At 53.5% G+C, this 13982-nt stretch overlaps 1 protein-coding gene across 7 annotated transcripts in view; it reads left to right on the top strand.

Moving 5' to 3' along the window:
- Positions 1 to 1854: 1854 nt before the first annotated feature.
- The window catches only part of MYH14 (myosin heavy chain 14), a 90641-nt gene continuing 78513 nt past the window's right edge, over positions 1855 to 13982 (top strand). For 5 of the 7 annotated variants that reach the window (XM_032387957.1, XM_032387953.1, XM_032387955.1 and 2 more), the window contains exons 1-3: positions 1855 to 1917; positions 6922 to 7332; positions 11436 to 11592. In XM_032387957.1, coding sequence (XP_032243848.1) covers positions 6925 to 7332; positions 11436 to 11592 — 565 coding nt within the window. In that variant the 5' untranslated portion in view covers positions 1855 to 1917; positions 6922 to 6924. Of the gene's footprint in view, positions 1918 to 2140; positions 2330 to 3616; positions 3711 to 6921; positions 7333 to 11435; positions 11593 to 13982 lie in introns of those variants that run through there. The other 2 variants (XM_032387951.1, XM_032387952.1) reach the window with 2 other exon arrangements.

The following is a 13982-nucleotide window of genomic DNA, read 5'->3' as shown; positions in this document are numbered from 1 at the left end:
AATAATTATTGTTTATTCAGCCTTTTCCTGATGCCAGCTGCACACTAGCTCTTTGCATGCATTAACTCGTTTAGTTCACACAATGCAAGGATTTGTTACTATTGATTCAACAAAAACTTATTGAGCGCCTACTGTGTTCCAGGCCCTGAGGATCTGGCACTGAACAAAACAAAGATTCTTGCCCTCTTGGGACTTATATTCTAGTGAGGAGACAGAATATAAATAGATAAACACATAAATACTTCCAGTGCTATGAGGAAAAACAAAGCAAAATCAGGGGAGAGAGTGATGAGGGGAAGTGGTTTATATAGAACGGTCAGGACATGCCTTCCGGGGCAGGTGACAATGGAGGAGACCTGACACTGGAGGACAAGGAGAGGCAGATATCCATGCAGAACCATGGGGGTGGGGAAGAGGATTCCTGATGGAAGAAACAGCAAATGCAAAGGCCCTGAGGCAGGGCATGCATGAGGAGTGTTTGTGGAATTGAGGAACATCCAGGAGGCCAGGGTGGCTGGAAAGGAGTGACAGGGACCAGAGAAGAAGGTGAGATCAGACAGGGCCCCAGGGGACATTTCACGCAGGGCCTTGTGGGCCACAGTGAGTTCTTCGGCTTTTACTGAGATGGAGCCATGAAGCACAAGTTTCTGAGCAGAAGAGGGGTACAGTCTCAATAGAGTTTGACAGGATCCCACTAGCAGTAGACTCTGTGTTTGGGGGGGCGGGGAAAGAGTGGAGGCAGGGAGACCATCATCCCCATTTTACAGATGCAGAAATCAATGGAGCTTCAAAAAAGGCCAGCAACTGGCCCAAGCCCCCACAGCTGTTGAGCAGCAGAGCCAGGCTGGCAGGCTGGCTGGAGCTTGATTCACAAGCAGCCCCCTGCCGCCGCCCCAGCTGCTCACTCCTTCTGGAGCTTCAGTGCACACCTGTAAAGTGGGGACACAGCTCAGAAACCAATGGTTCGGGGCTTTCCAGCAACAGGCTAGTTTCAGAGGTGGGCTCCACCTCAGGGTTCAGTGGGGCCTTTGCTTTGTGACCTTGGGAAGTCATCTGCCTCTCCCTGAGCCTCAGTTTTCCCATCTGTAAATTGGGAAGCATTAACCACCGTTTGGGTGTATCATGCTGGTTAAGAGCACAAGTTCTGAAGTCAGATTTGGTGGGATCTGAGCCCTTGCTCTGCCACCTGCCAGCTCCATGCCCTTCGACAATTAACACCCTCTTTCTAAGCTTGGGTTTACCTCATCTGGAAGATGAAGATCTTAATTCCAAGGGGTAGTTGTAAGGATTAAGTGAGATCATACAGGTAAAGCGCTTAGCACAGCTTCTGGCATACACTGGGCACTCAATAAATGATCATTATTATTACTGACGGTATCGCCCACACCTCCGTGGTGGGTGAGAGCCTGGGAGAGTGCCTGGTACGCGGTCGGCGTTCGACAAAAGTGAATTCTCTCTCCTGTCTCTCCTGCCCGCCGGCTCCCGGGGGACCCAGGCATTCCGGCCTCCAGCCGCCCCCCCACGCCGGCCCTCACAAAGGCTCCCATTCATGCCGCGTGCACAAAGCGGAGCATTCACCCGTGTCCCTTGGGCCTCCGGCCCCCGGCCGCCCCCCACAGCTCGCCATTGGTCGCCTCCCCTGCCCGTCAGGCCTGGGGTCCTGCCCACGACCGCGCCGCCTGGCTCCGCACTCCGGCGCCGTTCTTTTCCCACGGCTGGCACACTCCGACAACTTCTGATTGGCCCGGTCCGCCAGCCGGTCCTCCTGATTGGCGGGCGCGGCCCCCACGGGCGGGGCCGTAGCTTGTCGCAGCGGGCGCCGATTGGCCCCTGCCGCGCTCGTGTGGGCGGGGCTCTCCTGGCGGGCCCGCCCCTCTTTCTCCCCAGGCCGAAGCCTCGGGACGGCCCTGGAAGCCGGTGAGTGCCCGGGGCCCGCTGCCCGCCGGAGGCGGCGTAGCGGGACTGGGCCCGGGGAGGCTGGAGCCTAGGGGCTTCGGATAGGGGCCCCGAAGGCTGGCGCGGGCGGCGGGGGAGAAGCGGTGACGCGGCCACTCACCTTGGGCGCGCAGCGGGACGGCGGCGGGGGGGCGGGGCGGGCGTCTACGTCCCCCCCCCACACACTCGATTTCTTACTGTGTGTAAGGCCGGATCGGGGTCTTCGCTGGAGACCCCGGGCCTATTCCACAGACGGGGAAACTGAGGCTCGCTTTGGGACCTTGGACGCTTTAATACCTGAGTCATCGCCTTCAGTCCTCCGCCTCCAGATAAGGTGTCTGTTCTCACGTGTAAAAATCGCAGACCAGGGGTCACGACTGGCAGAGACAAAAGGGTAGGGAAAGACATATTTGAGCACTAATGATGTACTCGGGCGCTTTTATTTTTACAGCTAAATAATTATATTAACTCGAGGTGGGTTATATTGTACCCATTTTACAGGGAGGGGAAAACTGAGGCTGGACGGAGACAGTGACTGCAGGGAGACAGGGTTGCGAATAACACTTTGGAGATCAACTGTGTGCTGGGTCCCTTAACCTTTTTAATCTCACAGTAGTCCCCTAAAGAAGGCTGTGGTCCTATGGTGTAGATGGGGAAGCAGGTTCGAGAGAGTTAAACAACGAGGAAGAGGAAATTGATCCCTTTGAGTACCCAGTACCCCAAATTCCTCTTTAGAATGACAGAACACGGTGTGAGCTTGAATCCCAGCTCTCCCTCTTACTGACCATGTGACCTTCAGCGCATTACTTCCGCTCTCCGTGCCTCACTTTCCCCGTTGGACGGAGATGCTGATTGTCCCTATCATATTGTTGTTGTTTTTTGACAGAGAGAGAGAGACAGACAGACAGAGAGCACAGCAGGGGGAGCAGCAGAGGGAGAGGGAGAAGCAAGCTCTCCCTTCAGCAGGGAGCCAGACCTGGCGTTTGACTCCAGGACCCTGGGATCATGACCTGAGCTGAAGGCAGATACCTAACAGCTGAGCCACCCAGGTGCCCCTCACATTGGTTTTTAAGATCATTCTATGAATTAAAACTCAGCTGTTCTAAGAGTAGAAAAACGTCGGCACAGAGTAGGTGCGCTTACCACTAACTTAGTCCTCATTCCACCCGTGGGAAGACTGAAGCTCCGGAGGCCAGAATAACATTTTGTGGTCTTCTTTGGTACTCCTAGTACTCTCTGTGGAATGTGTTGTCCCATTTCCGGGATTGGGGAAACTGAGGCTCAGAAAGATCAAATGATGTCGTGAGGCACTGCTTGTTTAAGCACTGGGCTGGGGGCCTTTTCTCCCACATTATCTTATTCATTTCTTTGGCCGCAATTCAGGCAGAGGGAAGCTGAGGCCCAGAAAGCTTGAGCGGGATTCGAACCCCGGAGTCCTCAGCCCTCTCAGCCGCGCGGGTCCTTGATTTTTGCCTGCCAGGAGCAGGAGGGGCCCCTGGTGCTGCCGCTGCCGCCGCTGTGACCCACCTGGCAACAGACTCATCTCCGCTTCCCCCCATCCCCCAGTGAAGGGCCTTGCAGCTCCAGGACCCGCCCCCTTCCCCGAGCCGGGCAGGTGCTGGGTGACATCAGAGCCGGGCTCCCTCCGGGTGACGCGACGTGGCCCCGCCCCGCGCTGGACCGCGGAGGTAGTCGCACCTGAGAGCTCAATCGGCCCGGGGATTCCCGTGCCCCCTCCCCATCTTCCCGATTCCCGCACCGGCCGGCGGCCCCAGGTAGCCCCGAGGATTCGCGAGTTGAGGGGGCGGCCACAGGGCTCTTGGGTCTCGGGGAAATGGGGGTTGGGCGCTCGGATTCCTGGATCTGAGGAGGAGAGTTGGGGGCCAGGAATCCCAGGTCTGAGTGAGGACAGCACTGGGAGCCTGGACTTCTAGGTCTTGAGGGACAAAGGCACTGGGCCCAGGACACTGGGTCTGGGGGCCCGGACTCCTGGTCTTGAGGAAGGAGGGGCTGGGGGGCCGGATTCCTGGGTCTGAGGGAGGAGGGGCTGGGGGCCCTGACTCCTGGGTCTGAGGGAGGAGGGGGTTGGGGGCCTGGACCCCTGGGTCTGAGGGAGGAGGGGCTGGGGGCCCAGATTTCCGGGTCTGGCTACCGAAGGGACTCTTGAATACTAGCACTAGGCTGAGGTCAGAGGGCTGGATGCCAAGGGCCCGGCCCCTGCCTCAGGGGCGGATCCCTGGCTCCTTTTCCTTTTCCAGCCCAGCAGCCTCTGCCCCTCCCAGGGCAGGTGAAAGCACCTGCCCTGGTGACAGTAATGAGCCCAGGCAGAGGTGTTCCTGCCGGCTAAGGAGGGTGGGGCTGCCGGAGGGGCTCAGCCATTTGGAGCCAAGGCCTGCGGGCCCTCCCCATCAGGGCTGATGTCAGTCCTCAGGGTTTGGATGTCCCATCATCCTCACCTCTAGCCCGGCTGCCGTGAGGTGAGGGGGCCCCCGGGCTCATGGGCCCAAGGGAGAAGGGACTGGGGGCCCAGACTCCTGGCTCTAGGGAGGGGAAGCGTAGGACTGGATGATTGCAAAAACTCCCAAACCTTTCCTGGTCAAAGGCCACAGGCTGGAGGGGGAAGTGGGTGGGGTGGGGTAGGGTGAGGGTAGGGGCAAAGTCCCAGGGATGGGGCTTGGCTCTGGGTGGATCAGGGCCACACTGGAGGCCGGGGGTTAGCCTTGGCAATTGGGAGCCTGGGGAGTGGGGCGGGGGGGAGCACCCTGCTGCTTGAGGGCAGGAGCCATCCGTTTGAGGCCTGAGAGCACCAAGGGCTGCTGGTGCTGGGGCCTGTGTAAGGGGTCTGGGTGGAAGTGGGATGTGTGGTCTGGAGCCGAGTTTCCAGGTGGGAGAGGCTCTGAGAGAAAGCCAAGAGCCTGATGGGACCAGATGTGGGGATGCCTCAAGAGGAGCTGGGTGTTTGGAGGGACTTCTCCACGGGTGTGTTGGAGGTGGGGGGCCTGGAGGGCAGAGGCAGAAACACTGAGGTGGAGCAGACAACTATTCGGGTATTCCTGTGACTGGTGCGGATGTTTGAGGTGGAGGGAGAGAATAGAGGCAGACTTTTTCGGGAACAGGGCCCAGGGAAGGACAGGGAGGGCATTTTTCCTGACTGGTGCTTAGACTGCCCTGAAATTGCTGTGGGCTGTTCGCTGCTGGTTTGTGGGCCCTTTGAGGGCGGGGAGGGGTCTAGCACATTCTGGCTCACCCAGTGTCTCCATTACAGCGCACAGGTCACACTGGGTTGTGGCCGGCTGAGACTAGAGCTGGATCACCCCCAGACCAGGAGCTCCTCAAGGCGGGGCCCCATCTGCAGCATCTTGGGGTCCCCAGACTCACCCCAGGCAGAGCCTGGCATCTGAACAGCCTCACGGAATGTTGAGTGAATGCAGGAGTAAATGAATGGGGCTGCTCTCCCCATCATAAAGAAAAGGAAGCCGGGTTGCAGGGAAGGAAGGAAGGAACTGATAACTAAGGCATGAGATTTGAGTCTGTTCTGCAGTTGCGGGGTAGGCTGGAGGTGGTCGAGGAACCTGAGTGACAGAGATCAGATTGATACCTTCCTAGGGCTCACATCTAAGAGGCTGAGGTCCTCATCATGACTCAGTCTGGCCCTCTTGGTCCCCGATCTTACTTCACCTACCACCTTCTCCCCCTTGTTTACTTGGCTCTAGCCACACTGGCTTCTCACAATGCCACAGACACACAGGCACCCTCCTGCCTCAGGGCCTTTGCACTGGCTCTTCTCCCAGCCTGGAATGCTTTAGCTCTCAACATTCCCATGGCTCACTCCCTTCATCTCCCTCAGGTCTTTATTCAAATACCACATCAGAGCGGCCTTCCCTGGCCATCCCAATTAAAACTGCAGTACCCCTCAATCCTAACATCCCCTGTTCCCTGCTTTCTTTTTCTCCTTGGCATTTATCACATTTAACATAATATATAATTTACTTATTTATCTTTTTATCTGTCTCCTGGGATTAGAGCATCACTACCCAATAAGAATATAATGCAAGGGGAGCCTGGGTGGCTCAGTCATTAAGCGTCTGCCTTCTGCTTAGGTCATGATCTCAGGGTCCTGGGATCCAGCCCCACATCGGGCTCCCTGCTCAGCGGGAAGCCTGCTTCTCCCTCTCCGACTCCCCCTGCTTGTGTTCCCTCTTTCGCTGTCTCTCTGTCAAATAAATAAAATCTTAAAAAAAAAAAGAATATAGGGGTGCCTGGGTGGCTCAGTCGTTAAGCGTCTGCCTTCGGCTCAGGTCATGATCCCAGGGTCCTGGGATCGAGTCCCACATCGGGCTCCCTGCTCTGCGGGAAGCCTGCTTCTCCCTCTCCCACTCCCCCTGCTTGTGTTCCCTCTCTCACTGTCTCTCTCTGTCAAATAAATAAATAAAATCTTTAAAAATAAATAAATAAATAAAAAATAAAAATGGAAAAAACTCAAAAGGAACAAGTATTGTTAGTTAATGATATATATTATTTAACCCAGTGTATTCAAAATAACTATCATTGCAATGTATCAATCATCAAATATAAAAAATACTGAGTTTTTTGTTGTACCAAGTCTTTGAAATCTGGCGTGTGTCTTGTACTTAGACCCCATCTCAGTTTGGATTCTCCGTTTCAAAAGCCCAGTAGCTGTGTGTGGCAGCGGCTTCCATACTGGACAGCACTGGGCTGGAACACAAACGCCTTCTGTAGGCAGGGATCTGTTGCTCGCTTCTTCTTGGCCGTATGGCCAATGCCTTGAATGGTGCCTGACCCGGCCAGGCTTATTTGATAATTATTGAATGAATGAATGGAATGAGTAAAGGAGATCTGTGGGCCCATTTTGCAGATGTGTAAAAAGAGGTCTGGTGAAGAAAGGCAGTAGGGACTGCCTGGGGGGGGGGGGGTCTGGGCTGGGAACGGAGCCCCACCTGACCTCCAGCCTTCTCTCTCCTGCAGACCATGGCGGCGGTGACCTTGTCCGTGCCCCGGCGGAAGGCGACCCCCAGGCCCGGCCCAGTGCCCGAGGCCGCCCAGTCGTACCTGTTCGCGCCCAGTGGGTCGGGCGTGGGTGGCTTGCCGGGGGGCGCCGGCACCTCGCCGCAGGTGGAGTGGACGGCGCGGCGCCTGGTGTGGGTGCCCTCGGAGCTGCACGGGTTCGAGGCGGCGGCGCTGCAGAACGAGGGCGAGGAGGAGGCCGAGGTGGAGCTGGCGGAGAGCGGGCGCAGGCTGCGGCTGCCGCGGGACCAGATCCAGCGCATGAACCCGCCCAAGTTCAGCAAGGCCGAGGACATGGCCGAGCTCACCTGCCTCAACGAGGCCTCCGTGCTGCACAATCTCCGCGAGCGGTACTACTCGGGCCTCATCTACGTGAGTGGCCGCCTGCGGGGAGGGCATGGCCCAGGGGGTGGGGAGCCGGGTGGCAGCCCCCAGCTTGAGTAGCGCGAGGCCATTTCTGCTCGGGATCCCGCGCCAAATTACAGATTATTGCCTAGCATGGCCTCAGACGCCACTGGGGGAGTCCCGGAATATTATACGGTAGATGCCGTGCGCCTTATTATTTTTCCTAAAGTGTAAAAAAAAATTCCAAGTTCTCAAATAGAACACATCAGAGGGTTTTGAGAAAGGGATATGGGTCTGTCATAACAATGAGTGACAGCCACCGAGTATGGAAAACTGCACGCCAGGCTCTGTCCTAAATTCCCTTCCATATATTAATTCACTTCCTCTCACTGTACACAAAGCAGAGCCTATTATTAGCTCCGTTTTACCGAAAAGGAAACTGAGGCCCGGAGAGATTTCATAACAGTAAACGCTGACATTTATTAAGCAAGCACTAGGCACTCTTAAATGTATTGTCTCAATACACTTTCCCAATTATAAAGCATATAGTCCCCATTTTACAGATTGAACAAACAGGGAGGCCCAGAAAGGTCAAGTTCCTTGACCAAGGTCACCCAGGCGGACCAGGCGGACCTGGGCCGGCCAGCTGCAGGCGCCATCCCTCCGCTGTGGCGCCTCTCAAGATGAAGATGGGATTGATGATTGTGAGGTTGATTCTGGTGGTCTCGTGTCTGTTGAGCGTCGAGTATCTCTCACATTATTTAATCTCTACAGCAAACAGGTGGAGTGGGGGGGGGCAGTGGTTCGTAAGCCCGTCTTTGTGAGTTAGAATCGCCTGGGGAATTTTTTGAAAGTATTAGCACCCGAGCCCCACCCTCCCCTGTTTAAATCAGGCTTCCCGGGGCTGTGACGTGGACAGTAGTATTTTTTAATAAGCTTCCAGGGTGGTTCTAATGGGCAGCCAGAGCGTTATTAGAGCAAACAGGATTAAAGAGATCGACAAAGAATGTCGACAATAGTAATGAAAAATAATAATAATGGTGGCTAGCAGATATTTATTGAGCACTTACCATGTGCCAAGTGCTGTTCTAAGTGCTGAGTGTGGGTTATCGGCGCACCTCTGGGCCGGGGACTGTTGTTATTACCTGATGTTCAGGAATGTCAAGCGACTTGGATCCCGGGTCACACAGATAGGAAGGAGTCGGGGCGGGATTTGAACCCAGGCAGCTGGGTCCCAGAATTGCACTCCAAATAGCAGCTTAGAGGGCTGGGGTCTCACCGCCTTGGCGCTGACCCCCCAACAAAATTCTTTAAAGACCTAGCGAACACCCTCAAAGGAAAAGTGCTGGTTTTATATTTAAAAAAAAAAAGACAAAACTTTAATGGGAGTAATAAAAGAACATTTAACTCAATGATGAGATATATCAAAATATAAAAATAAACAGAGTGGCCGCAATATCCACCCGTAAGCTCAAAATATTTTTATGAAGTCTGACTCCCATTTGGGAAGGAGGAAACCAAGGCTGGGAGGGTCAGTGGCTGGCTCAGGACCCCTCAGCTTGAGGCGGCAGTTGTGGGATTGGAATCGAGGGCTGTGTGACTCCGGATGGGGTTGGCAATGTTCTCCAGGCCGCACTGGCCCCTGCTGAGTCCTCGCTCACTTTTGCAAACCCTGGGAAAGAGGCCTTGGCCCAAGCCACTCCCCTGGATCTCACAAATGGAAGCGAGATGGAAGATTCCAGAAGACTAGACGGGAAGCTAATTGGGCCTTAATAATAACCATTAGCACTCAATGAGTGCCTGCTTTCTCTGTCGGGTGCTGTTCTAAACTTTCCAGTGTGATCTTGCTGACCCCCTCCCTCCACACACAGCTACCAGGTAGGAATGATTATCACCTATTCCCTCACCTCGGAGAGGGGAAGCCATCGGCCCTGTGGTAGTTAACAGCTAACGTATTAAGCACGCGCAGTGTTCCAGGGCCCTTGCCGTGCCCCGTATGTGCAAGACGAACCTGTGGATGGTTCCCAGCCACCCTATGTGGAAGTGCTGTTCCTGACCCCGTTTGATGAGAAAGTAAGATCCAGAAAGCTCAGGGTGCTTGCTCCAGCTGCCTTCCAGAAGGTGTAGAGGTGTGATCAAGCTCCACCCTGCTTGTCTTCGGGCCGTGCTTCATAGATACTTGTTTGGCTGGCTGACTGGTGATGGGGGAGACAGCGTTGATCGGTGGGTATGGTGTCCAGGCCTCCAGAAACCCAGTTTCTGCCACTAATACGTTCTTTGGCCTGGAGTCCCTGAGGGTCTGGATGCTTTGGGCAGGAAGGGAACCCGTCTTTTGAGCACACACCATGCTCACAATCTTTCTAGGTGGTCAGGGTTAAAAGCCCATTTTCCGGGGCTGGGGATTGAGGCTCAGGAGGGCAAATCCCTTGTGCGAGTCACACACAACTGGAAACTCAGGATGACACGGCTTCGAAGTCTGAGCGAGCTCTTAGCTCCCAGGTGGGATGGGTAACAGGAGAGTCTCGGGACCCACAGCTGGAGTGCCTTTTATGGGCCCCGCCTTGGGCTGGCTGGTTTTTATTCATTATCTCCCTTAATCCCCACAGCCTCTGTAATGAGGTGGGGAGGAAACTGAGACTGGAGAGAGTCACTGGGCTGGACGGCTTCAGAGCCCCGGGGGCTGGGCAGCTGCATCAGACCCTTCCAACCCGGTGTCCCCCGCTCTGCCCCCTCGACTCAGGTGTCCCTAACCCTCTCTACGCGCACAGCCTCTGCCCTTTGCTCCCTGGCCTTGGCAGCCAGCTCAGGTTGCCATGGGGGGGGGGGGTGTCGTCCTGGCAACAAGGTGTGGCTGGCAGGAGGGGGCTGAGGTGGGAGGGTGGCATAGGGAGTGGGTTCCTCCGCCAGGCAGGAGTGGGGGCCGGGGCGCCAGCAGCCATGAGATACCCTCCCAGGGAATGTGGTCCGGCTGCCCCGCCCTCTGCCAGGGGAGCTCCCGGGAGCAGCTGTTTAAGGCAGCGAGGGCAGACACCCAGCAAACCGGTTGTTCGGCTCTCGGCTGGCCACCCACCCTCCCACCGTTAAAGGATTGGCACCTGGGAGCGGGGCAGCCCGTGGTGGCCACACCCTGCTCAGCTTGAGAAGCGCAAGCTGTCTGGGGAGCTTAAAGCAATCCTACTACTAACCCACTAAGGAGCTGGCCCGCTGGCCGAATAGCTAAGTGGTTTAATCGTTAATCAGCGAGGCCACTAAGCACCTACCTCTCCGGCTCATTTCGAGAGCCAATTCCGGCTAGCGTATCCCGTGAGGTCTCTGGGTTGGTTTAGTGGGGTGACCAGCTAGCTCTCTAGCAAGCCTCTCTATGGCTGGAGTGCCTCTGTTGTCAGCTGAACCCCGGGCCCATCGGGGGTCAGCACGAATTCAGGGAGTCCGTGAACTTGGATGCAAGAAAAATTGCATCTTTATTTTCACGTACCTCGATCCTGAACTTTAGCATTTCCTCCCGTAAGCGTGTAAGCCCACCCGTGAGTCTGTTTTCAGTAGAAACCACAGACTTGGTACTGTCACGTTTCAGCGGCAGATACTGTGATACCTTCTGAGGATGTATGTTCAAACAAATACATACAAATCTAATTGTTCCTCTTCTTTCAATGCAAACAGTCCTCACCTTGTGTTCTTTCTTCGAGAATGCTTTGGAGATAATTCCGTATCCATACACAAGTATCATAGCGATCCGTTTTAAGAACATACATGCAGGTCATTTCCAGACTTCTGCCATTATAAAGAGTGCTGCAGCAGATGAGCTCGCACATGGTCATTTTATGTGTGTGCGAATCCAGGTGGTAGTGGGCTGTGACCCAAGTCTGGCTGGCTGCAAAGGCCACATTCTCTCTCAGGGTGAATCCTAATCCATACAGCACCTTTGTGCAGTATGGAAAGATTCTCTTCCACCTTCAGCCTGAAAGTCTTTGTCACAAATGGTCAAATCTACATTGTCATGATCTGAATGGCAGCCCCTTTGATGGCCATCCTTGTGCAGTGCACAACCTGCCCAGCTGTACATGGCAGTCCATGCTGCCCTCTGGGCCTCAGACAGGCAGCTGAGGCCCTTTCCTTTCTTCCCACTGCAGACGTACTCTGGCCTTTTCTGTGTGGTCATCAATCCATATAAGCAGCTTCCCATCTATACGGAGGCCATTGTGGAGATGTACCGGGGCAAGAAACGCCATGAAGTGCCACCCCACGTGTATGCGGTGACAGAGGGGGCCTACCGAAGCATGCTCCAGGGTGAGTATGGGGCTGGGACTGCTGGACATGTCTCTTCAAGGTGGGGGGACTATTCTGGGAGTCAGGATAAGATGACAGATCAAGAATTTCAGACTTTGAGGCTTCTTCATGGGGTAGGAGGAAGCACAAGTGGAGGGCTGAGTGGACGAGTTCTGGATCCTACCAGACAGGCCCCTTTTTATTTCTCTCTATGCTCACCCCTTCTCTCAACAGTATCGTCTGGGAGCCAACTGATGCCAGGCTTCTGCAAAATTTTCTCTTGAGACAGTGATTCTTAGTGTTCATTCAACATTTATGTTGTTACATGATCCACGTTGTCACGGAATTAATGTCAGTCCCTTGGATGGTGGACAGTGTGGGGTCACCGTGTACAGTTGGGCAGGTTGTACAAGGATGTCCAGGCAAAATGACATAATTCGCATGTACTATACATAATGTAATCATAAATTATTACGTATCTATTTTAATATTTGGTTTATATTGAATGCATATTAAATATTTAAAAATTTGTCTTACTATCATGACATATGATGGTATGCGGCAATATATTTATATGGCATGTATTATACTTATATCACATATCATATGCTATAGTTCTATTGTGGGTTATAATGATGCATTTATAATGCATACTGTGGTGGTTCTCAGAGTGTGGTGAGCATCAGCGTCACCTGGAAACTTGTCAGAAATGCAAACTTGGGCCCCACTCCAGACGTGCTAAGTCCGAGAAACTCTGGGAGCTTCACAAGATCCCTGGGCTCCCTCTGGGGATCCTGACACTGGCGCCAAGTTTGAGAACCACTGGTATAATATCCAATATATCAAATACCTGCATTACGCAGTAGAACACGTTTATAGGCAACGTTTTTGTATTCACATTATAAATTTATATTTGATCATTGGTGACACTACTTTCCTTTGGTTATATAATCTGATTTGTTATATATTTATTTTTATAATACTTTTTAGCCATTATTATATATTGGTCATTATACCTTAGGAATAAATAAATAAATAAATAGACAAACAATAAAGCAGGGGTGAGTAGCTACTTTGTGCCGAGCACTTTTCATGGATTGACCTATTTAACCCCATAATGAGCAACCCCGTAAAGTAAGTGTGCTCATTATCCCTGGTTTCCAGCTGGGGAAACTGAGGCACAGAGCACGCCATCATTGCCTACAGTCCCAGTGGTGGGTGGGTGGCTGAGATGGGTCTTGGACCCAGGGCTCCCAACCTCTGCCTCCCTGTATGTAGGTCACACTGTGTGTCACATCCTCACCCTGGGCTGGGTGTTGTGGGTTCTGCTGTGTGACTCAGCTCGTTCTCATACCCCACCCAACTCAGCCTCTTGCTCTCTGTGTGACCCTAGCAGAACAGCTGTCCCTCTCTGAGTCTCTTTCCTCACGTGTAAAATGGAGACAATAAACCTCAGCTGAACAGAATACGATTCATTCAACCAACTACAATTTGAGCCCCTACCGTGTGCACCACTTTGTGCTGGGCGTGAGAGATTCAAAGGCACAAGAGCGAGATCCCGGACCCCAGGGTTCAGCCCCTGATATAAAACAGGCCACAAAACAGCATTATGTACTAACTAGTACATAAAAACTTTTTCGGACATTCTCTCTGAGTTCTGACTACAGCCCTGTGAGGTAAGGGCTGTTTGAGCCCTGTTTTTGAGATGGGGAAACTGAGGCACGGAGCATCTCAGAGACCGGCCCAAGGTCACACAGCAAGGCAGAGGGGAGGCTGGGTCTTGAACCCACATCCATATGGCTTCCAAACCAGGCTGAATGCAGCTCTCCCTTTGGCTTAAAACCACCTACCTGGAGACCTCCTGCCCCATTTAAAAACTATCTTGATTTTTAAAAAAGATTTATTTATTTATTTGAGGGGGGAGGGGGAAGGGCAGAGGGAGAGAGAGAATCTCAAGCAGACTCGCTGCTGAGCACGGAGCCCGACATGGGGCTCGATTTCACAACCCTGAATTCATGACCTGAGCCGAAATCAAGAATCGCACGCTTAACCAACTGAGCCACCTATGTGCCCCCAAAACTATCCAGATCTTTTAATCATGACCTCCAGACCTGTCTGCACAATCTCCAGCTCTGCCCTGTCCCCCAGCTTCTCTGGCCTCCTTTCTGTCTCTCAGACATCTCCAACTTGGTCTCACCACAGGGCCTTTGCACTGGCTGTGTCCTCTGCCTGGAACGCTCTTTCTCTACTTCCTCATCCTTTAAGGATGAGCTGAAACGTCACCCCTTCTGGGAAGCCTTCCTGGCCCTCCACCCCTCAGTCTTCTTGTTACGTTACACCAGGGCTTCTTTTTTTTTTTTTTTTAATTTTTTTTTATTGTTATGTTAATCCCCATACATTACATCATTAGT

The sequence above is a fragment of the Phoca vitulina genome, unplaced genomic scaffold (assembly GCF_004348235.1).
Source record: "Phoca vitulina isolate PV1807 unplaced genomic scaffold, GSC_HSeal_1.0 scaffold52, whole genome shotgun sequence".
NCBI lineage: Eukaryota > Metazoa > Chordata > Mammalia > Carnivora > Phocidae > Phoca > Phoca vitulina.
The sequence above is the reverse complement of the archived record's forward strand: the minus strand, read 5'-3'. Positions and strand labels throughout refer to the sequence as shown.